A 26,727-nucleotide genomic window follows, 5' to 3' on the forward strand; every position below is an offset into this window, starting at 1 on the left:
CTATAGAACGGACATGCGCCAACTGTTTTTTCTCAAATATTTTTGGGTAGGCGGACCTGGTCCTGGTTATGCCGATATCGACCTTAGGTGTTGGTGTGGAGGGCATACGCTGTGAATGGAGGGAAATATGCAGGTAAGGCCATACTTATCCTCCTAGCCGGATACAACACTCACATATACGCAGTCTCTTCTATCGTGAGCCTGATAGCCTATCTCTTCACTGGTTGCAATAGTGCTAACGACTGTATAGGTTCACCGCTGCTCATTCTCCACCTTCTCCACCTTCCACACTCCTTCGCCTATTCTTTCATCATCCTCACTACCATCTTTACTTTCGCCTACTTCACCGACCCATTTGTTCGACTTTCAATGGCGGCGCAAACATTAGATATATGATGTTATAGAAGCACAGCGCAGGATAAGCACAATGGGTGGCATGATACCGAGTAGAAGGGCATGTGAGCTGGCTATGATAAAGGTAAGTCTGTTCCTTAGCGCTCTCTTTTGTAACCTATGCATTGCTTCCTGCTGCCACCTCTGCTCAGCGAGATAGGAGATGTTGTGAGACTGTTACTCGTCTCGTTTGACATGACGCTATCTGTCACATAGCATCTATGAGTCAACGTTCGAGAGGAGTAGAGAAAGAACATAGACCTACCATACCTGACCAACTCTCGAGGCTCGGTAATTCGGACAATATAAAAGATATCGACACTTGGGGGAGCTGGGAGGATTCTTGACCAACTCGAGTCCACTCGAGAAGCTTGGTGTCTTTATCTTTGAAACCGAGGAGCAGCTTGCTAAACGTGAGTCTCATTGGCCGAGCATTGATCTGATAGGGTTAGTCTAGCTGCTCGTCTAGATAGATGACTACGTGGTCTTGTTCGTTCAGGTTCTATACCCTACTTCAATCTTCTCTTTTGTGGCTTTCTGGTCTTTCCTCATCACTATCTTGTACACTGCTCTCTGAGACTATTTGTACGAAGGTGCTGAGTGAATACCAGTTCAACATGATCAGCCGTTCTGACAGTGCCGTTCTGACAGTACTATTTGGGAAGCCCTCTACGCCAAGGCTGAAGACTTCAAGAAGCCCAATCGCCAAGTACAGTATGACCCGTCTCGCCCTCCAGCCTCAACCAGTTTGGCGGATGTCCCCAGGGCTCTATTACCCGACTCTGCAGAGAATGCTCGAATTGATGCGCAGTTTCAAGGAAGGGGGGATTCAAATTCCTTGTCTGGTGGGTGATTCCAGTGAATGGCATGGGCTTCGAAATGCAGGAGGGAAGGTGAGATTCCGGTTGCGTTGCAAGGTCCGGAAGTGTAAAATTTCAATGGAACTTGTACCATCCCAATACTGGATAGCACACCTGATTGAGGAAGGTCGTCTGTGCCGCTCATTGGTGGGATTACCGCCTGATGACGATACAGTTTTTAATTTTCAGCAACCATCCTCAATCATTGCCATCGCTGAACCAGCCGTTACCCCTTCTGTTCCCCTCCTGTCTCATTCTCCTCAACCTCAGTTACTCCCGTCTCATTCTCCTCAACCTCAGTCACTCCCGTCTCATTCTCCTCAACCTCAGTCACTCCCGTCTCATTCTCCTCAATCTTCATCCCTCCTGCCTCATTCTCTTCAACCTTTGTCATCCAATCCCCACACATCACTGGCCAGAATCCTGCGGTACCCACCAATGTTCAGTCGACCAGCTAATGGTCAATGCACGTGGCTGGACACCACTCCTCCCATAGCAAGAACAAATTGGACTGCTAGGGATGGGCATTGCCCGTACCGGGTATTCCTGATGGCCTACATGGGGCGTGCAACAGATGACGATGTTTGGCAGTTGAGAAGGAAAGTGGCAGACAGGATGAGACAGCCTGATGCTAGGGCTATCCTTGCTGTTAGCTACAATCATCAATGTCGGATGAGCGAGAGTCTGAACCCCATGCACGGTTATGTCTCAGACTATGATCAGTGCTTGAAGAAGGTTGAAAGTGATGAGAATATGTGGGGTGATCAATTTACTATTTGCGCTTTGGAGTTGCTGTTTGGACATCTGAAACGTACTATTACGGACAGTTGCAAAGCTATGGGAGACATAATGAACCCGCTAAATAGAGTAATAAGCATCTTTATTAATTATTTGACTCATGTTCATAATGCATAGACGATGATTGACTGCTATTCAAGCATTTCATTCATAACCCCCAACAAGTCAATCAATACACTGTATAATACCGAATGAGTATGTATACCTTCTGCATTTTTGGGCCTTGTAATTTCTTTTTATCTCCCTGTTATAGAAGGACACCCCTCCTCTCAACCTTAAGGCTACTATGTTGGCCCATCTTACTGCTGTTAGTGACGTGGAGAAGATGAAGAAGGACGTCAGCTTGTTGAACGTTATGCTCGACCTTGGCCCTAGTGAACAGGTGAGTGCCGCATCTGCAGATCATTTGGAGTATGGGCTGATGAGCTGTATTGGATGTCAAGATGGGTGAGAAAGTAAATTTATCTGTTTACTCTCCTTCAAAGGGCATAAACATTGACCATAAGTCTTACGTCCGTGGTGAAACTATTCAAAACTCGCACCTCGCCGGAGAAGTTAACACTTGCTCCTACCCATCCTCCCCACCTGTTTCCCACACGGACAGCATCACCGGAGAATCGGATCAGACCTTTCACCGACCAAACACCCCCACCACTTCCCATACGTCTCACGTGGAGGACCATTTTTACATCTCACCAACCAAGGTCCAAGTCGTCCGTACGTTCAATTATCTTGGCGTCACCGACAAGTTGAAGTCGCTCCCTCCTATCAGACCTGATAGTATTCATTTTCGACAAGGCCATGCATGAAAGCACTCTCTGCTCACTATCTACCCAATAAGTCGCAGTCTGATACATCAATTCCGACTGTTGGCCTTGATACCGTCGCTGATAGATCTTCTTTTATCACTCAAGAAGGTGTGCTTGACAAGGATCATCCCATTCCCTTATTTGGTGGGATCAACCCTTCAAGCTGTAAGCACACAAGGGCAGATTAACACGCCAAGACGGATTCCGTCACGTCATTCTTTTCCATGTACGGCCACATGTCGGAAGATGAACTCATCTCCAGGGATCGATCAATGGTCTCTACGTTAATCTCCTCACCCAATGAAACCTCAAATACTTTACTTAACCCTACGACTCTCCTCCGACTACATACTACTCTTGATACGGCCTTCTATTTCCTGGATAATCCCCGCTTGCCCCCAGATTCGCCCACTGGATCGGACGATTCTACCAGTTCTATACCGGAGATCATCATCACCCCTGACAATTCTCAAAATTCTGTTGATTACCTTTCCTTTAGCCCTATATACCAAGCATGATCCGAAGGATCAATGTCCCAAGGAATTGCCAGACGATCCAGTCAGAACCTACAAAAAGAACGTTTGTCCGATCGTAGCCTCATCATCTGAAAGTGATATGGAGCGTTGTGGTAGCGGTATTGTCCCCAGGCGGCAATCCCAACCTTTGCGGTCCAATTCCTCTTCCAAGCTGACGCCTTTGAGATACGCACCTAGCTGTGAACTATACAACACTAGTCCTCTTGTGGCGGGAGATCGTTGCCCCCGGTTCTGTTAGTTTAGAAGTGTGAGTCTCTAAAATTGGTAAGTTTGGTGCTTCTCATAAAATATTGAGCTGAGTGATGAGATATTATAGGATGCGTTTCTGCTTTCTTCACTGTGCCATCCATAACCATATCCTCTGACATTAATCCAAAGTACTTTGAGCTCGATCCACCTAATGTTGCGAACGTCGTTTTATGAGGCCCAAAATGATGCTCGTCATCACAATCGACTCTATTACTTTTGGGCTTCATGTACATTTATTTATTTTTTATTCGACCTTGATAAGATATATTGGACGTTGTTAATTCGGCAGGTTGATATTTTGAATATAACAAGTTCGGATGCTGCGTATGCAAATGACAACGAAAGATAGAAAAAAGATAGAAAGAAAAGGATGATTGCGTGGTGATTGATGACGGAACTGTGGTGGTGCCTGGGGAGTGTTGACCCGGAAATTTCCCTCTCTCGTTCGTCCTTCGTCGCCCTCTTCATTATCTCTGTAACGCAGCATCTGGTCATCCCATACACCATGTCCGCCCCTGCATCCTACCTTGAACATCATGAACCGCTCGCCACAGAGCTTCACCCCATCTCAGACGCTACCCTCACCGTCCGCGTCATCAAGAGCTTCGAGTTCCGTACTCAGAAGAGTGTTGTTTTGAAGAACTTGGATCTCAGGACGTTGACTGTTGAGGCTTTAATGAATCTCGTTAGGGAAGGTGAGAGCTTTCAAGGTTGGCTATGAATGACAACGTTGACGGAAATGTAGAGGTCAAGAAAGGTGCTGGGTTCAAGCCTTACAGAAACCTTGTCCTTGGTATGTCATTGATGTTACGTGTTTAGTCGAAGGGAAATTAACATGGCGTAGACACAATGAAGCTCTACACTGTTGCCCATGGCCACAAGGTCTATTCCCTCTCCTATATCTAATCTTAATATATGCTGAATGATGACCGAAGACACAAAATCTTATCATTAACCTCGACCACGATGAGTGGATCTTAGATCCTAGCAAGACCCTCGAGGAGGTTGGTGCTCGTCAGTTGACCTGTTTGCTCAAAACTGCCTTTGTACTTACCGTCTCTTACCATCTCCGCCATTTCTTACCATCTTTGTCAGAAAATGAGACTGAATTGTCGTTCTTCAACCGAGAGGCGTATGAGAAGTTCAAGCTTGACCCCGAGGTGAGTTAGGGTCCTCAGTAGTTGTTTCTAGTAGTTGACGAGGGATCAACTCAGGTTAAATGGGACTAACTCTCCATTCATTTTTGTCATATTATGTTGTCAATCCATTTCGAGGGTTTTCGTGTTAATAATATATTACATCCATGCATTTACTATATCCCGAGATACTCTTTTTTTTACTACTTTCTTCCGAACCAACCGCCCAACCAGCCCTTCTTGCCCTCCTGCTTCTCTTCTTGACTATCCACCGCAGGAGTTGTCTCCCTGCTATCTCTGCTCTTCTTCATATTCTCCACAGGCTTTATCTCCACCTCCTTCTCTTGCGTCTTTACAGTAGCCACCTGTACCTTTTCTCCATTACCCGCCAAGCGCTGCAGTTCATCAATAGGGAGGTCAATATAGTTGAAAGCCATATCGAAAAAGACGGGCTTTTCAACAGACCGGCCGAAGAGTCCCCTCTTGGAAGCCTTTTCGAGGGCGCTGATGTTCTTGGAGAGAGAAGAAAGGTCTTCGGCAGGGACGGAGACGATAGGTTCGTCGACGGGAGAAGCGAGGAAATCTTGAGCTTGACGAAGAGAGAGGGAAGCATTGGAGAGGAGCTGAACAGCGGAAGAGTATGAAGGGTCGGGGTGGATGCAATGTAAACGAGCGAGGTTGTAGCATCTGATGAGATGTTAGCTCTGTTCAATCATGCTCAGCAAAACGGCATACCTGATGGCATGGAAGTAGGCTTCCAGCCCCTCAACACCGCTTCTCACACCCTCCTTCTCTTGAACCACACTGAGCTCGGCCGCCTGTTTCAGGCTCTGCAACATAGTGCCATAAAGCTTGACAACCGCTCCAAGAGTCTTAACAGCCTCTTCCAACTTAGCCTTTCCGCCCTGTACCTTAAACTGAGTCGGGTCTTTGGGCACAGGAGATGAGGAAAGGGTTTCTACCAAAGCAAGATCTCGACGGATCCGGTGGGTAAGGAGGAGATAGATAATGTACTGGTGGGCAAGGGCGAGGGACTGCGCGGTTCTCGTTGATCGAAGGGAAGAAGAGGCACCGTTGGCTTCGTTATCCTCGAGCAATTTTCGAGCAACGCCCTCAGCCTCTCCAAGCACACTAAGAACGCGATCCCATCGCTTCATACCCCTAGCACCTTTACTTTTACCATCGCCCAATTTGGAGAGCGCATCCTGCACACGCACCATCACACCTACAATCTCCGCATTTCGCAACTCGACTTTTTCACCTGCAAACTCGACATCCTCCAGCTTTCTCCTACCTTCCTCCATCTCCTCCACACCAGTCTCCGTCCTCAAACTTTCAAGAAGCTGCGACATCCCAGGAAGAGCCTCCTCGAGGACTTCGGGCTCGATATCGGCCATGACACCTTCAATATCGTGAGACTCCGCTCGACCGAGCTTGTAGGCGCAATACCTAATCAAAGGATCGTGGGAGTCGATAAACTCATTGGCAAGAGCTTCATCATAAGAGTCCTTGGCGCCTTCTCCAAGAGTCGTGAGCAGCTTTCGGCGGCAGGCAAGGTCGGTGAGCGACTCGATCCAGTTAGACTTTTCAAATGACAATTCCGAACGGATGGTGAGATGGTAGATAGTGATCTCCCCGAGAGTCTTAGCATCCACGCGACCGGGAAGGTCTGAGGATGACGCGGAAAGAGATTGGACCAAAAAGTAGAGCTGGGTAGAGACTTTGAAGGCTTGTCTGAGCCAAGAGAGCTGGTCCTTCTTTGAATGGTTTTTGTTCTTTTTAAGCTCGTGAGAGTGAGCGAGAGCTCGTTCGGCTAAGAATAACAACAGCTGAAGTTGACTGGATGATCGTTAGCGAGCGAGTGGATGACAGCGGATGTGTACATACCGAACATCCTTGACGCTCTCGACTTCTATTTTGGAAGGCGCCTTGTATGTCTTTTTCCCACAAGTGGTACCGGTAACTTGGCGAAGTCGATGGACCTTGTTGGAGCAGTGTCGTCTGTTGTATATTAGGAATTAATTTCGTGCTTGAACTGTATGATTTACCTGTATCGCTCATGGTCACCATTTCGCAAGCCGTAGACGGCGCGCTCTTTGCTAAGGAGACTGAGGACTTCAAAATAGTTAACACTTGCCACAGTACAGCGTAGAACCTACCCTTGAATGAGACGTCGACTTGATCCGTAGACATTGTTATACGGGTAGGAAGAAGTATAGGTTAAGACGAGAAATTGTATTGTGACCCTGGCATGAGGTGCGTGGAAAGAGGATATACAAAATGACCCTGATAACTTCCGGAATTAATGAGCCTGATTAATGGCAAATCCATCCTTCTCTTTCCACAGTGCTCATTCCGTCAACAAAACCATATCTCTTTCTCTACTTCCTATCACCCTCATAATCTACCCATTATGTCTTCAAGAGTGAGTAGCTATTCTCAAATATATAGGCGACAATTGTCGACTTTCCCGACTTTCCGAGGAAGAGCACAGCGTGAATGAGCCTTAACTGATACTTTGGTCTTTAGGGTGGCCGAGGCGGAGCTCGTGGTGGTGGTAACCAAGGAGGTGAACGCAAGAAGCGAGAATCAATTCTCAACTTGGCTCAGTTTGTCGACAAGAGTATCAGAGTTAAATTTATGGGTGGACGAGAAGGTGAGTCATAATCTTCACCAAGAGGGAATTGTGGAAAATAGAATGGCGGGGCTGTGGGCCGCTCAATGATTTTCTGGGAAATGCTGAGGGGTGTAATTAATATGGTGGATTCGTAGCTACTGGTATCTTGAAAGGCTATGACCAACTTATGAACTTGGTCATGGATGATGTAGTTGAGGAGTATGAGGGTGAGTGGACATATCTATGATGTGTGAACGCCTTGCTGAGTGAAACGCTGTCTAGATGGCCGACCTACACGAAGTCTTGGATTAGTCGTTCTCCGTGGCCCCAATATTGTCCTTGTTAGCCCAACGGACGGATCATCAGGCAAGTCGTTTCTTAAATCCATCCGAAACGGCCAAAGCAAAAGTGTTAACATGCGACAATCATTTAGAAATCGAAAACCCTTTCCAACAGTAATAATGTAGAGATAAGATGTATTATTATTGCACACGTCTTCTTCTGCCTTGGGTTAATATCGATATGAGAACTTCCATTGCGTCACTGGATTAAAAGTGAATGACTGCTGACCTGATTCCATACGGTGGATACATATCCGCAATGCCCATGCAATTATCTGTACACTGAACTGTTCTAAACAAATGATTTCTACCCAATTAACTATCCATTTCCATGTTATTTCCAAGACCCATCACCTTGCTGGCCTCTTCCATCACCTTTCTAAGTACCCTTTCAAACCTGGCCACCTCGCATACGAGACTCTTCCCTTGATCGAGCTTCATCACTGGTGGTACGTGTCTCTTTTTGCCTTGACCCTTCTCGTCACCAGTTTCTGCAAGAGAGACGCTCTTTTCGGCATCAAAGACTGCATGGACAACCTTGTCCATCTCTAGGGAAGTAAGGGGTCCGGTGTACACGTCTACGACGTGATCTGGACCTCGAGGGGTCGCCCCGTCTTGGATAAGGTAATGCTCCAGATCAGGTAAAAGTGTAACATCCACTGAGAATCTACCCCGCAATCAGCTCGGTTCCATGATGCAACAATGCACATGATACTAACCTTTTACCGTTATGGTCCTTAATCAGCCTATATTTCGCTACTCCAAGGACGACCACACCCCAACCCATTTTTGTTTCCAAAATTTTGCCAATCTTCAACACGGGCAGTGTATTTTTTAGCAGCCCCATAAACTCCCTCCCTACTTGGCCTTTTGGTTTGTTTTCGCCAGCAATACCAGTCGATGTGAGCTCGTTGAGTCTGGCGCTGAGCAGGGGAGCAACGAGTTCGTGGGGGTTTCTGTCGGTGTCAGAAGACGGGGATGAGAGGAAGAATGTGATGCGATATGAGTCGTCTGTTGGACTATAGGTTATTGACGCATTGTGACCTGGAGCATACTGCAGAGTTGCTGTACGGAGGTCGAAGGAAAGTATCTTGACATCTTTGAAGGATTCCGTTTTGTTTAGGCGGCTCACTAAGGGAACATATTTTAGTGGTTGGTTTGCACTGCAGGAAATAATCTGTTTACCTTCGCCAGCAACGACAATGACCTTGCTCAGCCTCTCCCATTGCTCCAAAAATGCTGGCACACATCTTGAGATATCCTTCGCTCTAAATCTTACAATGGATGATTTTGGGTCGAACGATATCCCTTCAGCCTTTGCACTTTCCCCCCTGTCCTTTTCGTCTTCACCCTCCTGTGACACAGTCCCAGGAGCCACAGTCGATGGTTGATGTCTCAATACCACAATGGTAACCACCTCACACTTCCCGCCTTCCCACCATCCTTCGATTTGCAACCACACTTTAGGCATAGCCACTTCCATCGCTGCACTTCCGCCTCCACGGCCGGCACGAAGTAAGTCTCGCACATCCACGCAAATGGTGGGGACCATACCCGCAAGAGGCGAAGTAGACTTGGGAGATGCGGGACCGGCGGTCGGTGGGAACTGTTGGATGTAAGGGATGGAGCGATCTTTGAGTTGCTGTTCGACGATAGTCTGGGCAACGAGAGCGCTACGTGCGCGTTAGATTTGAAGATGAGGAGTTCAATGCGCAACTTACTTGGACAGGATGAATAGGTCCTTTAGGTCTTTATTTTGGACCTCAAAACTACAATGAATGTCAGCAGGGAGTATGGCACTTAACGCGAGGCAACTCACGCAGACCGCTGCAGTTTATCATCTCCACTTTTTCTTCTCGCCTTCAACTTACCTAAATCCATCATCGTTCTATCTCCTACCATATATTTCATTCCTAACCCATTCTCGTTGGGTACTTTGGCAACCTTGAGAAGCTCAAAAACTATCCCATTCTGGACGGCTTTGGTGACAAAGTAGTGGTTGGGCGAGGAGGCCAAAGGAACAAAGACTGTGGTGACTGGGTGAAGGTCTGCTTTGATAAGATCTGTAAAAATGTCAGAAATGTCCAAATTGAATAGTAATGACAACGCGGAACATACCTTTAAGACGTAAAGCAATTTGGCGGGTAGGCTTCCATCCCAGTTGTCTCATTTGAGCCTCGATGTTTTCTACAACAATCTGTATCCGTGAAGATCAGTATTTGACGTTTATGAACCATTTGTTGACCGAACTTACGGCAGTCGTCAGCCTGGTGATATCATCAACCAGCTTTGTCTTGCCCTCGTTCACACTCTTCATGCTCATAGCCGCCCTTTCTGCTCTAGCATCATTTCCCTTTGCACCTTCATCCTCGACTTCCAGCAGCCCACTGAAGGAAGAGACGCCGATAAGCAGATGAGAAACGGCGTAGCGGGAAGGTAAAGGTACTCGAAGAGTAAGCGGACGGGCGGATGGATCGGTGGATTCTTGAAGAGAAGGTTGAACGGAAGAAGCATTGAGGAAGCGGGGCGATGTGAGGAGGGAGGTGCCATGGGAGCGGGTAAGATGAGAGGCATGGGTACGGGTGCAGACGTGAAGCAGATCTTCGACGCTTAGAGCATCGGGATCCTGCCGTTAAGTTAGTAGCTGAGATGAAATTTACAACGATCACGTACCAAATGAAGCATGCTGTTGTCCATAACGTCACCAGATTTTAATCCTCCGCCTACACCAGCTTCATCAACAACCCATTTGACATTTAATTCCAATCTCAGCACCCTCTCGCTTGGAACGAGTCCACCGCATGCTATATCGCTCAGGAGGTTATCCAATTCGGAACGAGGAGTCGTCTTTTCCGCCAGAGTAATGTGGATGATGCCGCCCACCATTGTCTGACGAGATGCGGGAAGAGTTGCCGGTGCTTGAGGACGTTTAATGGAAGTGGAGTCTTGACGCTGTACTTGCATGGGTCTTTCACGGCTTTAAAAGGTATCAGATTAAGAGTTAAACCTCCTTGCATATCGGCACTTACAGCCAGTATTTCAATCGTAAAGTCTTATCCTCGCGATCCATTTCAGGAATGAGTTGCCCTCTCCACTTGCCCTGACTAAGAGCAATTGCTTGGGTGAACAACACTTCTAGCCGATATGATAATGACAAGTGTTCTGTAATGCTGTTAGTTACTCTTTCCAAAAGAAGAAAGGAACACTCACGAAGCAAATTGTATACCCTTACTAACGGCGCATCAACAGTCTTCTTGACTACTTCGACCACTTCACTCTTCTTCACCTGGGGATCCTCTGTTATGACCGTATCCACCTCCATTTCATTCTCAGGTAATTCTCTGGGAGGTAAAACTTCGCCATTCGCAATATCTAAGATCCCTTGTCTTTCTTCGCCGGTAAATTTCTTGGTGACCCTGCCTCCAGGGTCATCCACGCCCTTCTCCTTTGCCTTCCAGCCCCACTCTACTCCTGTCAACCACCATCGGCTAGTATCCTCAAATCCGACAACTGTAAGTTCCGCTCTCCATCCATCCCCTCGGGCGTACATCCGACCATCTTTTATATCTTCAACAATGAGCTCTGGAGGAAGATAGTCGAGGCAGCGAAGGCGGTATCTGATTTGACGATTGAGCCGACGGAGGACTTTAAGAATGGCAGAATTTGTTAAAACTGGTTTGGGTAAGTAAGGGTCGACAAGCGATGCGGGAAGACGATTGTAGGTGCCGGTAGCGAGGAGGGATAAGGCTGTAAGGAGGTCGGGGTTCCTTTCACGCAAGCCTTCTACTACTTTGGTGACATGCTTGACATGCTCGATTGCTACTTCATGTTGCTGATTTTGATGTTCCATAAAGTGCGCAATTCGTTTTGCATCTGTCACTTTGCCCTTGATGACCGATTCATCCGCTTGAGTCTTGCTTTTGCCTTTTCCTGCGAAGGCATCTGGAGAGTTGTCATTGGGATCATTATTGGAATGGGGCGTAGGAAAAGATGCTGGACCTGCTGTGTTCGCGACGGATGATCCGGTGCTTGTAGATGCAATGTCGACAGAGGTCTTCCATCGAAGGACAGCGAGATATTTGAGGAGTGCTTGTCGGGTGGTTTTAGCATATTCTATTATAGGTTTTGGTCGTTCACGAATGGAAAGTTGAGGAAGACTACATCCAATAGATCAATATACAATGGGAAGGCAAAGATGGGCTCCACTTACACTTCGCCAAGGAGCACTCTGAGATCATGGTTCCCTTTTCGAGCGAACCGATCCAGAACTAACCCTAATGAAACATTCTCATTCTCAAAATAAGGCGGAAGCTCTTCTTCTAGTTGATCTGGAGTGGGCGTGGGGTATGTAAAGTATGGCTCTGGTCCTAGTTGGGGGTTTGTGGATGTCAAAGGCTGTTCCGATGCCGAGGCAATGGGAGCCGAAGCCATTTTTGAGAGCGGACCAGCCTACGATGGTTTGTTCCTCTCTTGATACCCTATAATTCAATATGATCCATAGCGCGAGAGGATGGAGGGAGCTAGATGGGGCCGTAGTGGGAATATGCAAGACAGGAGGAATGGAAAGAGATAATAGAAACAAAGGCCAAGACAAAATGACTACACCGAGAGTGCTTCTGGAGAGTGTATCATTAGGCACGAAGAAATGTCTGCTCTTCTCGCACGCCTAATGTACCAAACAAATCCATCGTCTGTTTCGTTCATTCGCTGCCGGTTCGATGAATTTTCATATATGCAGCTGCCCTGCTACCAAAAATGGTAAACTGACCATGCCGGGCAAGAAGCAATGTCCATAAGATGCAACCATTATTCTAATCTACCTACTCAAGCGGCCTTATCTCCTCTCCGCTCATCCGCTGCAAATCCAGACAAAACCCAAACACCGGGCCGCTCCCATGCCTTGTCATATATTTTTAACCATCGAATGAAGCGGCGTCAGAACAAGGCACTGGCTTGAAGCCATCAAACAGCAGTGTCCAATTGTTGCGGTCGAACATTGCACCGTCCCTCTTCATGGCTTCATACCTCAGCTTCAGACAAAAACCGTTTGCCAAAAGTGACAGGGATAACGGTAGGGTGTGCCGCGGCGTCCGAAACACCAGCTGAGTTACACCAATAGATTTTGACGCTCGTTAGTATGTTCTGCCCCCGCAAAACTGTATCTATCCCTTGGATACTCCATGAAAGGCATCCCTCATTAACATTTTCGCTCATCTCTTCGAGGGCAAGCCACCCCATGGCGTCTCCGGCTCATCTGGACTTCCTCTGCCGGTTCATCTGCTGAATGCGGAAATTTGAACGATATATAAACATTTTCTGAACTCTTGATTCTTGAAACCATCAAAACTCATCATTAGCTTTCTCATGCCCAAATCACCATGACATCTCCTCTGTTCCTTGGCCTCGACGCATCCACGCAATCCCTCAAAGCTTCGCTACTCTCAGTCAACCTGGATGTAGTCGCCGAATGTGCCATCCACTTTGACTCGGACTTGCCTCAATTCGGTACAAAAGGAGGTGTACATTTCGGCTCAGATGGTCAAGTTCATTCGCCAGTAATGATGCTGGTCGGAGCGATGGATTTGCTTTTTGACAAGATCAAAATCGCCGGCTGGAAAGTCGACGATATTCGAGGCGTCGCAGCCGCCGGACAGGTAAGTCCTTTCTTTGCTAAGTAGTCTTTTGATCATCGCTGATAAAACCACAGCAACATGCTTCCGTTTACTGGTCTAAAACTTCCCCAAAGATCCTTGCTTCTCTAAATTCCTCATTGCCCTTATCTTCACAGCTCGTCGAAGCCTTTTCTCGACCTATTATCCCCAACTGGCAAGATTCCTCCACCACTGCCGAATGTCAGGCACTCGACGCCGCCGTTGGTGGCCCAGCTGCACTTGCACAGCTTACTGGTTCTCGAGCATATGAACGATTCACTGGTGCCCAAATCATGCGTTTCAAGCGGGTCGATCCTGTCGCATACGATCAGACTGACCGAATTGGCCTTGTCAGTAACTCAGTGACCACTCTGCTCTGCTTGGATGGCGAAGTCAAGGGGATCGACGAAAGTGATGCTTGCGGGATGAATCTGTGGACTATGAACAGAAAACAGCGAGGGTGGAATCAGGAATTGCTGAAGGCAATCGCTGGTGATGATGGGGCGGCAGAGCTTTCCAGGAAACTAGGGACAGTGGAGACGGATGGAGGTAGGGTTGTGGGGCGTATAGGCAAATGGTTTGTTGATCGGTACGGGTTCAGTTCAGAATGCTGTGTGTTCCCTGGCACCGGGGACAATCCAGCTACATTTTTGAGCTTGACTTGTAAGTCCACACTGTTTCGCAGATTGTCACATCGCTGACCGCCTAAAGTACGCGAAAGTGAAGGTCTAGTCTCTCTTGGCACTTCTGATGTTGTCCTCATTTCCACAAGCGCCTACCACCCTGATCCCGACTACCACGCATTCTTTCACCCGGCTCAGATAGCACCTCCTAGTGAGCAAGACGATCAAAACAGACAAGGAGCAGAACCTCTGAGATATTTCAACATGATCGTTTATAAGAGTGAGCAGATGCTCTTGTTCGCTCTTGAAGTCAAGATACTGATATTTCGTAGATGGCTCTCTTACCCGACAACATGTGCGAGATCTCTACTTTGATGGATCATGGGACAAGTTTAATGCGGCAATTGAGGAACTACGCCCCAAGTCAGTCATCGACCTTCCTTCTCGTACAGCCTTCTGGTGGCTTCTCCCAGATATCGTGGTAAGTTCACAATGACCACTTACATGAATGGACTTGCTATACAGGGCTAACGAGCGTAGCCACACGGTGCACATGGTATCTACAAATACATAACCGAACCTACTGCTGGGACGCTCTTCGAAGTACCAGCTGCTAAAAAGGTCGACCAATTCCCAGACATCAGGCAAGAAGCCCTCGCCCTCCTCGAATCCCAACTTTTCAATTACCGTTCCCGCGCCTCCGTCATCCTTGACGACTCTTCCACCCCATACGACCCTTCCTCTCCCAATGTCGATGCTTTCCTACCTCGTTTGACCAAGGTATACGCCACGGGCGGAGCCAGCGCTAACCGTACTATCTTGAGTTTGATGGCGGATGTATTATCGACAAAGGTGTGTAAGAATGTAGAGTATCTTGATGGGAAATGGAAAGATGCCGATTGGAATGCCTGTAGTGTCGGAGTGGCGTACAAGGCTCGTTGGGGATGGGAGCGAGTGATAGCAGCTGATGGAGATGAGAGGAAGTGGGTTGGGTTTGACACGGTAATCAGGGAATGTAGAGAGGCGAGAAAGAAAATCCGAGGTGATGAAGGGAGGGGATTGGAATTGGAAGAAGAAGGTATCAGGATTGTAGCCAGCCCAGGGCCTGGATCAAGGGCGTATGAGAGAAGGATTGAGTGGTGGAGAGAGCTGGAACGCAAAGCGTTGGCGGAACAACGAGCTGAAAAGACCGCGTGACAACATGTATAATCCTTTTCTGCTACAATTGTAGCAAAAAACACGTAATCTGTGACGTGCACTAATTAGTACAGAATATTCACAGACATATTCTAATATAAGTAATAAAGAAAAAAACTTTGGAAGAGCCTAATAATGCACATATCGGATCAAGTTTAAGGGAAGAAATAGACTCCTCATTTATCATCGTCAATTATTTAGTTATTGGTGGCGATAAGCAAAAGGCGGAACGATAGTGATCCGACCAACAAAGGTTTATGGGTCTTAGCAGACGTCGCGCTATTGTTCATTGACAACTCAAAATACACGAATGCGTAAGTGGTTATTCGCAGGGCACATACTTTTATCTAGAGGAGGGGAAAGAATATTCGATGGAAGACGAAAGCGTCTTTTTTTGCAAGAGATTATAATTGTACCCTTCACATGCTCAATAACAAGTTCCTGTTCGTATAACGGCTAGTATGCTCGCTTGTCACTGGAGGATTCATATCCACTGCGTCCGCGGGAGATCGGAGTTCGATTCTCCGACAGGAAGTTTCTTTTTGCATTTTTTTGAGGGGGGGGAGATTCAATCCCTCACACATATTCCATATTATATGCATCATGAACAATGTGCTCATGCAATTTTCATATAGCGATGATAGTGTCCATTCATGATATCAAATCGGGAACTAAGAGAATTACAAACGACGCTTGTGTGTCAACAAAATGTAAAATGAGCTTCTACGTAATTCTATCCTCCTTTACCATCCCTCAGCTCCATCATTCTGAGCTGCTCATCAGCCCTTTTCTCTCTCGCCACTACCGTATTCCAACACTCTCCCCGAATCCTCCTCATCATCCACCCCCCAAAGCTCTCACCTTCCACCCATCGCATTTCTACATCTTTCCAACCCGGTCGAAGTATGTCATCTTCCGCAGTGTTGGTGATCAAGATCCAGTTGTCGTTGGGGACAGTCTTGCATGGAACAATAGGTACGTGTGGATCGAAAGAGGAGAACGGGTCGAGGATTGATCGGTGCCCTTTCCTATTTGGTCCTGGCTTTGATTGGGAAAATATAGCGGAGATTCCAAAGATGCAGCGCGGTACGGGATCCTCCGATTGAGAGCGCGCGCGAACTGGGTGCTGTGCCGGAGAGTCTTGAGAAGACGTGTTGCGATCATGCGGAGAGCGGAGAGAAATCCGAGGGGCTCGGGCAGCCGTGGCAGATGCGAAACTGACAGTTCCCATGGTCTTGACGGATGAGGATACGGAAGGTCGGCGAGAAGATGCAAAGGTGAAATCACCAATTATCTCTACATCGTCATCTTCTACCAAAGAGTGGATGGTCTGATTTTCAGCGGTGCTAGCACGGACAACTGCGTGATCGTTGAGCTCGAAAGAGCCCCGAGTTGATTTGGATCCCTTTGCGCTATTGATCCTATTGGTCACTGTATCCATAATGGGCTTGGCGGGGGCAATGCTGTGGTCGATGACTAAACGAGAGGTTTCCTGAGGGGCCACTGCGCGGATGTGATTCCTTGTCAAAGTACTTCCAGCCGGATAATGGCTTTGCCCGATCGTTTTGGCTGTAGCTGTAGACGATACCGATCCTGCTTTGCCATGCCTAGCTCTAGTCGACTCTGGTTTAACTTGAGCTACGCGAGACATAAGCTGAATGACGATACCATAATTCCCCCTGGGCACACTCACCATCCTGTCTGGGAGGTTCCCATCCAGACGAACTATGGCGCGTCTGATTACGGACGGCCGCGCCTTGTTCCTCTTCACCTTGCTCAGGTTCGTCGCAATGCTCATAGGATTTAGTTGAGACAGTGTGATGCCTGAGTCTGCGCGGTGTTGATGATTTCCACTGTGGGAGAGGCTGAGAATTCAGAGAGTGTAAAACTTCAGGTGATTCAGCTGTCTTTGAGATGATTGCTGACGATTGAGAATAAGTAGTCATACTGTATTCTGAAGGTCCACTGTCATCTGGCAAATGGGGCAAAGGCTTGTCCAACGGCTCCGATTTTTCCGTATTGTCGTTGAGATCGCAACTTCCCTCGTTTCTTGCCCTACTAGCCTCCGATTCTGCGTCTTCAAATCGTAAATCGGCAGCTTTTATATGCTTCTGTGAACCTGCACTCGCGGGAGACAAGTGCTGCGCAGCGGCAAGTTTCTTGTGAGACGTTTGTTGATCCTCGCTGTGGTCAAGGTCGCCCCAAACAATATTACTCCTATATAACATGTCCGCTTCTTCTGGAAGGCCCAGGAAAGATCCGTTAGCAGTGAAGCTATTGATAGAAGGAGCTTCCCGCACAGCGGTAGCGATATTGAAAGCGACCTGTGTAGCCTTGGGAGTCGGCTGCTCGTCCGACTCAATTGTGATCTTGGGCGGTGGCGTTGGTGGTGGATTGTCGATAGTCGATGTCGAGATGAAAGAGTCTGTTTTGAAGTCATCAAACCAAAGGTCAATCGATTTTGAAATGCTTTCTCGGAGAGGCTGCTCAGGAAAGGAGAACGCAGAAGGGCTAGTGGAGATAGAGGGCAATGAAGCTATTACTTTGAGCTCTAAGCAGCGCTCGTCAGTCTACCATCACCAATCATAGACTCACGATGAGACCCCTTCGAAACAAATGGCCTGGAAGGCTTCTTTGCTATGTTCTTCTCGCACACGTAGGCCTCCGATGGCATGCCCGCATCCTCCTGCTGATAATAAAACTCGCCGTCCTCCTTTTCCTGCTGATCCAATGTCTTCGTCCTCAGCGATTCATTGCGAAATTTATCCTTGCTGATGCTCAGTTGCGGTACACGCTGTCGAATTTGAAGTTTAATGCCGCCAAAAGACTGGTCAGAGGAGTGTCGTTTAGGTTCGAGGATGCGAGTAGGGGCCAGAGCCGAACGTTGACTGAGTCTTGTAGGCATGTTGAACGTCAGCTTGCAAATCCCAGCCCGGAATTTCCCTTTGATATGTCTCTTAGGTGCCTTCTGTACGTTTCTGCCCGGTTCAATGGAGGTAGGAAATCAATGAACGACGAAGAAAAGAATGACAACAATTGCGTGGTGTGAATCGTCGGCGACCTGTGAGGAGGGTGAGAGGGCAGGATGTCTGTTACGTAAAGCCAAAAGCGATAATAACTATCTTCGGTCTTTTCCGAGAGGACTGATGGTGATCAGTGGTGAAACGGTGATGATCAGAGAAATACAAAGCAGAAGTACGCTAGTGGGGCAGAAACCGAGTTCCGGCTGACATGGTGGTCCTAAGCCGGAAGCCAGAAGCTTATTCCTCGAACCGCAAACACGGTCTATATACTATTGACAGCTTCCTTAATAACTAATAAGTAAGACTACTACTTGAGTAAATGCAGTGCGGATGTGGCGTTCGTACTACGTAGAGCGTATTAGAGCGTATTAGTGCAATGTATAATAATAGGTCCAGGCTGAATTGACAAGTACAAATGTTTATATATCATCCTGTTTCGTTTCTTACCACCCTCCTTCTTCTTTATTGTTGTTTTTGTTATTCTTTTCAGAATTCACCGACCGTCCCATTGATTTGACTGTTTTCTCATTCTATTTATCACATCACTCCATTCGTTTAGGATGCCTGGTCTTTCACCAAACGTTTCCGAAGACGAATCGTTGGTATCTCCTCAAGCTATTTCAACGCAACAGCTGACATATCTCGAAGTGCCCATATTGAAGAAGAGCAGCCTCTACTTCCTCCCAAGAGAGAACAAGGCGTTGGCAATAAACTCGATCTCGGCCAATACATCCCTTTGCTGGTAATAGCCGTCTTTGTATGGGTGTTCTTCACTTCCATGTTCAATAGCGGACAGGTTCAATCTTTGAGTGGTATACACAGAGATACCACGGAGTTACAGAAGGCTGTAAAGGACTTGGTTAGGGAGGTTAGCCAGTTGAGAAGGGTCTTGGAAAAAGGCAGGGGAACTGATTGTTGGGAATGATTCTTGCTATCAGATCATGTACACGGTTTTGATCCGACATGCGTGGCGGCTCAGAAATTAAGGCTACACGCAATGCCAAATCTCGGGTTTACAATTAAACCATACGGGTTGTTGCCAAGCGGTCGACACATGCCTGGTGATCGGAATGAAACTGTTTAGCACCACAACATTTGGTTTTTTTTTGTCTGCGTGCTCATTGCAAGTTTCTCTTCCACGTTGAATGATTTCTACATAGATTAAAAATATTCAGTGATTGATGATTTACGGGTTAATTCTTTTTGCGTTCATTTTGTTCTAGTTTCAGGTCGATTGCGTACTTTGTTGCATCCAAAGAAGAAAGGAAGAATAGAAAGAACGAGATAAGACCATGGAGGGTCTGTGCTAGAATCTGAACTTGTTTGAAGCTCCGAGGGGTCGGCGATGGAGTCAATATTATTATGAACTTCCATACATTTACGTAGCATTTCTATCCTATGTTAGGGTACATTGATTCGATGATGTGGTTTTCAATGACATCGGTAGGGTCTAATATTCAGCTCCTGTCAGAGACAACAACCGAAGTCCGCGTCCGAGATCATTACTGGAACATTCGAGAACGATGGCTTGGGTCAGACAGACAAAAAGGATAAAACTGGTCTCCAGCGTCTGCTATAACCATACCGGCCAATCCGCTTGATTCTAAGCTAGCGAACAAGTACGCCATCCACAGGTTTACGCTGGTTGATAGCGACGCAGTTCCTCTCCTTGGCGGCAAGCTGGCTTCCAGTCATAAGATTTGTCCTCCTCGATTCGGCGTGGTTGAGTAAATCGCAGTGAGGTCGATGTGGGCGAACGCCTTCCTTCCCCCTAAAGCCTCCGCATCTCTTTCCCAGTCTCAAAATTAGTCCATCCCCAATTGGCGGCGATAAATGCTTCGCTTGCAAGAAGAAAGTTGGCCAGAGGCGGGGTATACCGTGTGATGGTTGCCATGGTACGTTTCAAATTGTCCTTCCGAACGGCTTGACATTGAACGAAGGCCGCGTGGCTATTGTACACGTAAAGTGCTCACACTCTGCGCCAAAGAATTGTGCTGGTGCAAAAAGGGAGTCACTAAATGTCAAAAATCGTTTCCAAATGTTGTTGATCGCATGTTCCGGTGATAATGTCACGATTACGTCCTGTACAATTTCGTTTTAAATGTCAGTTACGACTTGCCATGGACTTGATAACCCCTTTGTCTCAGTTACATCTGTGCATTTCAAATCGTTTGTTGCAAAGGGATAGGCTGCCCTAATGGGAAAGCAACTTCTCATCGACGGCTTCCGTGGTCAACCCCTCGGCACCATCGCGCGCTTCAAGGACCTGGAGTAATCATCAGCGTATGGACATAGTTTGACTAAAGCGTTGACATACTTTTGCAGTTTCAGAAACTTGTTGGAAGTAGCTGAGGGAAGAAGCGTGGAGGGTCATAAGCTCAATAGGCGAAGTAGTTGGTGCCCTATGGATCTGTAAGCGATTTTCCATGTGCACTGCGAAAGCCACCAGCTTACCAGTTGATCAACAGAAGGGGATATGATATCCGGCCATCCTTGTGTTTCTGCAGAATTCAATTTAATCAGCACCACAGACAATCATTAATGGTCATTACACACAAGTTCGTGGGAGAGTAAGACATATCGAGGGGCATTCTCTGGCAGTTCTGCAGAGCCGTTAGTTACGGGATGACATGTCAATCATCCGTAAACTTACCCTCAGCGATTTCCTCGATAGATTGACCCTCGAACTCTTCATCCACAGCCATGGTCAAGCTGTTCTTGATGATCTTGACTAAAAGGCATCCAGCCTTCTATTAGACATGATCATTATCAGAAAATGTGGGCAAACTTGCCAGAGATGGCAGTGGTCCCCTTGCTGTTCTTGAATCGGAACTGCTTGAGAGCGTCGAGGACGTCCTGAGGGATATCGACCGTTCGTGACTGAAAAAAAAGGTCAGTATATACCCTTGTCTTTTGCGAAACACTCGCCATTGTTTTGCTAATACTCCTATAATTGAATTTCGTATGGAAAATATGTGAACTGTCGTGCTCGTATCATCATGTTGCTGCACCGGTGATGTTGCTGTTAACCATCTCAACAGCTCTCGACGTCACCACGGTGCCTGAACGGGATCAAATTTATAGTATATGATCGTCGACTGCAGGCTTGCTTGGGCACGGAGACATTTAACACGATTTTCGCATATATTGTATCTGGCTCTTATACTCTATAGATAAATCTGTCAAGGGCCATAGAACCACTCGCTCGTCCGCCAGCAACCCTGAATCTGCATTCGAACAGCCAACATGGGTATCTCCTGGCTCCTCAAACCCGTTGCCCTCGTATCTACCGTCGCACTTTCAACGCTTGGTGTCTTATCAAGGCGCTATCAACGTGCGCGATTCTACTTCAATCTTACCATCTATGTCTCCACTTTAGGTCTCATGAGTGTCTGGGGGGTAGTAGTTAGTATTTTGGCAACTGCTGCTGGTCAGGTACGTGCTTCTTTTGCATTGTGTGTGGATAGAAGGTGGCAAGAACGTGCTATTATTTACCTCACAAATGGCGATATAGAGATTAAACATCAACTACTATGTGGCTAGATCACTCTATGGACTCAGTGGTCCTCTGCTTGGGATCAAATTTGAGGTTGAAGGAGAGGAGCATCTTGAGGGGCTTATGACGGCTAGGGATGGGCAACACCAGGGAGCTGTGCTTCTGAGTAACCACCAGAGGTGGGTGAAAGGTTGATTGGAGAAGCAGACTTTATGCTAATGAATCTATAGTTTCTTGGACATTCTTTATATCGGAAGGATCTTCCCTAAGCAGGCCGCCATTATGGCGAAGAAAGAGCTCAAGTGGACTCCTCTTCTTGGTCAATTCAGTGAGTGCGGCGCCTATCAAAGCTTGTTCTAAACTAACAACATTTAATAGTGTCTCTCTCTGGAGCTGTATTTGTCAACAGAAAAAATAGACATGATGCAGTTAAGGCCCTTGCAATTGCTGGCGAGGACATGAAGAAGAAGGGCGTAAGTTTTGACGTCAGTTTTAGCATATTGGTAACGCACTGACAAGTAGACTAGGTCTCTCTTTGGATCTTCCCCGAGGGAACACGTTCGTCTTCTCCTGAACCTACCCTCCTTCCTTTCAAAAAGGGTGCTTTCCACCTTGCGGTCCAAGCTCAGATTCCTATTGTCCCTATCGTGTGTGAAAACTATCACAGACTCTTCGACGGACGCACAAGGTTTGAGTCCGGTGTTCTCAAGATTCGAGGTAAGAAGAAAAGCCTTCCGCCACTGGACTATATAACTGACAACTGTGGTAGTGCTCCCCCCAATTCCTACAACCGGTCTGACTGTTGACGACGTTACTTCTCTTGCCGAGTCCACTCGCGAAAGTATGCTTCACGCTCTCCGAGAAATATCTGAACCAGGGCCTTCATCCTCTACCCCCATCCCTACCTCTGCTGAAGTCCCTCTTGCACCCCCCATATCTAGAAATACCACTCAGCCTCCCGCCGGTGACTCCATACAACTTGACATCTCTGAAAGTGGCGCCCTCCGCCAGCGTGGTGTTCACTCTAGTGGTGTTTCAAGTGAGTGGTCTGAGGGAAAGTTCGAGGCGCAAAGTGAGGAGACAACAGAGGATGAGATGGACGAGGACGTGGTTTTGTTGAAGAAGCCGAAGGAGAATGTGGCGTAAAATGTAGAAGAGGGATTTGCGGGAGGCCAGGAACGTTTTGGGCTGTCCGTATTATCAGTGTAACGTAGCATGGGGCGGTCATGCATTAACGCTGTTTGTATCCAATAGTTTACTTCTTTTGGCCATACGTAATATGGCCAAACATTGAGCACAGGAGAAGTGGAGACTATTAGAGGGTAGAAAGAACAAGCCAAATAAAGACAGGACCCCCCTCTGAGAAATTAAATTGGAAATTAAATGACGATGCGCGCGACACCTTGCAAGTACTCTCTGGAATCGTCCATCTCTCCATAACATCCTTTATTTTACACTGGTCCAGCTCGCATCTGCTATATTTCAATCTCCAGCTTACACACCACTTACAGTACTATCGCATATCCCTTACACACACATTTAATCCCTGACAAAAAACGTTCAAAATGGCTATGGCCCCGCCCCGCAAAGGTTAGCCCCATCCCTAATTCACGTCACATGTATTCGCTAACCATGCAATCTTCAGGCGAGAACTGGGAACTTCGCCAACAGCTGAACTCAGAGTACAGGGATAAGCGGGCAGATGCTATCAAGAGAGTCATTGCGAACCATACCATTGGCAAGGACTGTAGTGGCTTGTTTCCCGATGTCGTCAAGAATATGGTGAGTGTTTAATAACTCTTTGCTGGAGTCAAGGAGCAAGGGAGTACAGGTAAGAGCTGATGTTCTGACCGCAGCAAACAGATGATCTGGAGCAAAAGAAACTCGTATATTTATATCTCATGAACTATGCGAAGACACAACCTGAACTCGTTATCCTTGCTGTCAACACTTTCGTCAAGGTGGGTTTGAGTTTGACTTATTCCATCTCTTCTGCTAACCTGCTTTATTAAAGGACACTGCCGACCCCAATCCTCTTGTTAGAGCTCTTGCCATCCGCACCATGTCCATCCTTCGCGCCGAGAAAATCCTCGATTACCTCGCTTCACCTTTATCTCGATGCCTCAAAGATGAGAACCCCTACGTCCGAAAGACTGCTGCTCTGTGTGTCGCCAAAGTGTTTGATTTGAAGCCAGAGCTGGCTATCGAATACGGGTTCATTGAAACTTTGAGAGATCTTATCGGCGATGGTAATCCTATGGTATGTCATGCAATGATGAGCGTACGAAGATGTCTGATCAATTGACAGGTTGTTGCAAATGCCGTTGCCGCACTCGGGGATATTCACGAGGCTTCTCTTAACCTTCCTTCTTCTCAGCCCGGCTCGCCAAATGACGATGAATCTCCTAGCAGTGTCCGTCCCAATCAATCCCTTTTCATCATTGACCCCGCTACCCTTACCAAACTCCTTGTCGCTTTGAACGAATGTTCTGAATGGGGTCGTATTGCCATCCTCACCACCTTGGCGAGATATAGGACAAATGACGAGAAGGAGAGTGAACATATCTGTGAAAGAGTGATGCCCCAGTTTCAGCACGTGAATGCGGCAGTTGTGTTGGGTGCGGTAAAGGTGATCATGATTCATATGAAAAATGTCACCAAGGAAGACCTTTTGAAGTCTCTTACTCGAAAAATGGCTCCTCCATTAGGTGAGTTCAACATTTTTTATTTTTTATTTTTAATTCAAAAATGAATGGTTTGACCAACAACGAACAGTCACCCTTATCTCCTCACCGCCCGAGGTGCAATGGGTCGCACTTCGTAACATCAACCTCCTCTTGCAGAAACGTCCCGATATCCTTGCCAGCGAGATGCGCGTTTTCTTCTGCAAATATAACGATCCTTCCTACGTCAAGGTGGAGAAACTTGAGATTATGGTTAGATTGGCGAACGAGAAGAATGTGGACACTTTGCTTGGGGAGCTGAAGGAATACGCGTCGGAAGTTGATGTCGATTTTGTTCGCAAGGCTGTCAGGGCGGTTGGCCAAGTTGCTATCAAGATCGATGAGGCTGCCGGGCGATGTGTCGAAGTATTGATGGAACTGATCGAGACAAGAGTCAGCTATGTCGTACAGGAGGCTGTCATCGTCGTCAAGGTAAGCTTCACTGCATGGGTATATCTGGATGAGGCTAATTCTTTGACAGGACATCTTCCGAAAATACCCCCACTCATACGAAGGTATCATCCCGGCGCTCTGTGCTAATCTTGAGGAATTGGATGAGCCTGAGGCCAAGGCCTCTTTGATTTGGCTCATCGGCGAGTACGCAGAGAAGATTGAGAATGCGGACGAGTTGCTGGGAGCGTTCTTGGAGACTTTCAGTGAGGAAAGCTATCCTGTACGACTCATCATGATTTCACCATTCACTCGTTGACTCATCATCTCTGCAGGTTCAACTTCAAACCCTTACTGCGATTGTCAAGCTGTTCCTCAAGAAACCTGATGAAAGCCAGGCTATCGTCCAAAAAGTGCTTCAAGCTGCTACAAAGGACTGTGACAGCCCAGACGTCAGAGATAGGGCCTACATATACTGGAGATTGCTGTCATCCGACCCCGCCGCTGCCAAGGTAAGTCAATATCCACCTCTTGCTTCATGCGAAATTCTAATGGATGTAATATAGTCTGTTGTTTTGTCAGTCAGACCACCTATCAGTCTTCCTCAAACGACTGTCGCTCCTGCAATCCTTGAGGAGCTTATTGGCGAAATCTCGACATTGGCGAGTGTGTACCACAAGCCTGCGGCTACGTTCATAGGCAAAGGTCGTTTGGGTGCAGACGAGATGCACAAGAAGAGCTTGGAGTACGTCTATCTCTCATTCAGTCCTTATAGTGATGACCTAACCTATGCTGGACAGTGCCGAGGACGATGTCTCACGCGAAAAGGCTCTTCAAGCTGTCGTTGCCGGTAACCAAGCCGAAAACCTGCTCGACTTTGACGACGAACCTACTCCTACCAACGGCGAATCTTCCATCCCTGCTCCGGGTGCGGGTTTGGGCATCTCTTCTCAGGCTATTGCGAGCGCAGCCAAGAGCACGAACCCGTTAGATGAATTAATGGACTTGTTCTCCACTGCTAGCATGACAACACCAGTCGTTCAACCTGGTCAGCCTGCAGCTCAGGCTCAAACGTCAGCTCAGAGTTCAGGGGGTTTGGGCGGGTTAAATGGATTGGCAGGGCTGTCTAGCCCACCGCAGAGTGTATCGCCGCAACCCGGAGCTCCGCAAAGCCAGAAACAACAACAGCAGGCGGCGGCTCAAGATGATTTGTTGGGGTTGTTTTAGATGAATAACTGAAAATGTATGTTGATATGGGTCTTCAAGTGGTAAACGCCGCTTTCGTGTCGCAGTTGAGCTGAGTGAAGGCATTGTGGCGGAGACACTTAAATAAGATGTAGATGTGAGTTGATAGCACATATTTTGCACGTATTTCAAAGATATGGCAATTCAAGTCGAAAAATCAAACCCATCAGACATTCAAGTTCTACATCCCCTGCCCGCCGACCTAGACAGATGCCTACAAAGCACTACCCGATGCGTGTCCTTCGATGGAACAACAAAATGCGCTGCTTTGTTTAACTTTTCCATTGGATACCCGTGGCTATCCTCGCAACTGCAACCGGCAAGCTCAGCCTCAATCTATAGTACCACCCATATTGACAGATTTGGCCGGATCATCCAATTTTATTGTTTCCAGCACACGCATGGATGGTCGGGAACTGATGGAAGCGTGGGCAGGAAAAAAACGTGTCGAGGGTCCTTTGGCCACGGCTTCGCAGTGATTTTTCGAGGACGCATCTGCAAGACGACAAGATAAAAGCCATATACAGTCACAGATGATAATGATATGCCAATCATCAATCGTTTCGACTTTGCTACTGACCTGGGCGACAACAGGCAAAGGAGAGACATCACGCCAAGTAGCGAAGAAGACCACAAAGAC

At 47.3% G+C, this 26,727-nt stretch overlaps 9 protein-coding genes across 10 annotated transcripts; 5 read left to right on the plus strand and 4 right to left on the minus strand.

The window, feature by feature from the left end:
* Positions 1–4,150: 4,150 nt before the first annotated feature.
* CNBI2860 (hypothetical protein) lies at positions 4,151–4,814 on the plus strand (the record flags this gene model as incomplete). Its single annotated transcript, XM_768252.1, has 5 exons — positions 4,151–4,340; positions 4,391–4,438; positions 4,490–4,527; positions 4,581–4,659; positions 4,741–4,814. The coding sequence occupies 5 exons, from the start codon at positions 4,151–4,153 to the stop codon at positions 4,812–4,814; spliced, it is 429 nt and encodes a 142-aa protein (XP_773345.1).
* Positions 4,815–4,984: 170 nt separating this feature from the next.
* On the minus strand, positions 4,985–6,974 carry CNBI2870 (hypothetical protein; the record flags this gene model as incomplete). Its single annotated transcript, XM_768253.1, has 5 exons — positions 4,985–5,468; positions 5,517–6,620; positions 6,669–6,782; positions 6,830–6,896; positions 6,941–6,974. 5 exons carry the CDS (start codon positions 6,972–6,974, stop codon positions 4,985–4,987), a joined length of 1,803 nt encoding a protein of 600 aa, XP_773346.1.
* A 220-nt stretch (positions 6,975–7,194) lies between these two features.
* CNBI2880 (hypothetical protein) lies at positions 7,195–7,865 on the plus strand (the record flags this gene model as incomplete). Its single annotated transcript, XM_768254.1, has 4 exons — positions 7,195–7,206; positions 7,311–7,437; positions 7,554–7,625; positions 7,681–7,865. The coding sequence occupies 4 exons, from the start codon at positions 7,195–7,197 to the stop codon at positions 7,863–7,865; spliced, it is 396 nt and encodes a 131-aa protein (XP_773347.1).
* A 189-nt stretch (positions 7,866–8,054) lies between these two features.
* On the minus strand, positions 8,055–12,170 carry CNBI2890 (hypothetical protein; the record flags this gene model as incomplete). Its single annotated transcript, XM_768255.1, has 11 exons — positions 8,055–8,406; positions 8,459–8,870; positions 8,925–9,412; positions 9,461–9,508; positions 9,559–9,802; positions 9,858–9,936; positions 9,994–10,365; positions 10,413–10,716; positions 10,769–10,901; positions 10,950–11,896; positions 11,950–12,170. The coding sequence occupies 11 exons, from the start codon at positions 12,168–12,170 to the stop codon at positions 8,055–8,057; spliced, it is 3,600 nt and encodes a 1,199-aa protein (XP_773348.1).
* A 947-nt stretch (positions 12,171–13,117) lies between these two features.
* On the plus strand, positions 13,118–15,210 carry CNBI2900 (hypothetical protein; the record flags this gene model as incomplete). The annotated part of the gene is made up of 5 exons (XM_768256.1): positions 13,118–13,393; positions 13,447–14,053; positions 14,102–14,293; positions 14,346–14,494; positions 14,554–15,210. The coding sequence occupies 5 exons, from the start codon at positions 13,118–13,120 to the stop codon at positions 15,208–15,210; spliced, it is 1,881 nt and encodes a 626-aa protein (XP_773349.1).
* Positions 15,211–15,943: 733 nt separating this feature from the next.
* CNBI2910 (hypothetical protein) lies at positions 15,944–18,115 on the minus strand (the record flags this gene model as incomplete). Its single annotated transcript, XM_768257.1, has 3 exons — positions 15,944–17,075; positions 17,137–17,761; positions 17,806–18,115. The coding sequence occupies 3 exons, from the start codon at positions 18,113–18,115 to the stop codon at positions 15,944–15,946; spliced, it is 2,067 nt and encodes a 688-aa protein (XP_773350.1).
* A 2,312-nt stretch (positions 18,116–20,427) lies between these two features.
* CNBI2920 (hypothetical protein) lies at positions 20,428–21,164 on the minus strand (the record flags this gene model as incomplete). Its single annotated transcript, XM_768258.1, has 7 exons — positions 20,428–20,499; positions 20,551–20,635; positions 20,688–20,734; positions 20,790–20,836; positions 20,887–20,964; positions 21,026–21,113; positions 21,162–21,164. 7 exons carry the CDS (start codon positions 21,162–21,164, stop codon positions 20,428–20,430), a joined length of 420 nt encoding a protein of 139 aa, XP_773351.1.
* Positions 21,165–21,479: 315 nt separating this feature from the next.
* Positions 21,480–22,875, plus strand: CNBI2930 (hypothetical protein; the record flags this gene model as incomplete). Its single annotated transcript, XM_768259.1, has 6 exons — positions 21,480–21,668; positions 21,748–21,908; positions 21,960–22,057; positions 22,108–22,202; positions 22,257–22,446; positions 22,499–22,875. 6 exons carry the CDS (start codon positions 21,480–21,482, stop codon positions 22,873–22,875), a joined length of 1,110 nt encoding a protein of 369 aa, XP_773352.1.
* A 419-nt stretch (positions 22,876–23,294) lies between these two features.
* Positions 23,295–26,069, plus strand: CNBI2940 (hypothetical protein; the record flags this gene model as incomplete). 2 transcript variants are annotated; one of them, XM_768261.1, is made up of 10 exons in its annotated part: positions 23,295–23,319; positions 23,375–23,511; positions 23,586–23,690; positions 23,744–23,989; positions 24,038–24,437; positions 24,505–24,884; positions 24,934–25,125; positions 25,178–25,354; positions 25,409–25,587; positions 25,643–26,069. In XM_768261.1, the coding sequence occupies 10 exons, from the start codon at positions 23,295–23,297 to the stop codon at positions 26,067–26,069; spliced, it is 2,268 nt and encodes a 755-aa protein (XP_773354.1). The 2 variants fall into 2 exon arrangements, with proteins under 2 accessions (XP_773354.1, XP_773353.1); XM_768260.1 differs by having other exon boundaries at positions 24,107–24,437.
* Between the last annotated feature and the right edge of the window lie 658 nt (positions 26,070–26,727).

This window comes from Cryptococcus neoformans, chromosome 9 (genome assembly GCF_000149385.1).
Source record: "Cryptococcus neoformans var. neoformans B-3501A chromosome 9, whole genome shotgun sequence".
NCBI classification, from domain to species: domain Eukaryota; kingdom Fungi; phylum Basidiomycota; class Tremellomycetes; order Tremellales; family Cryptococcaceae; genus Cryptococcus; species Cryptococcus deneoformans.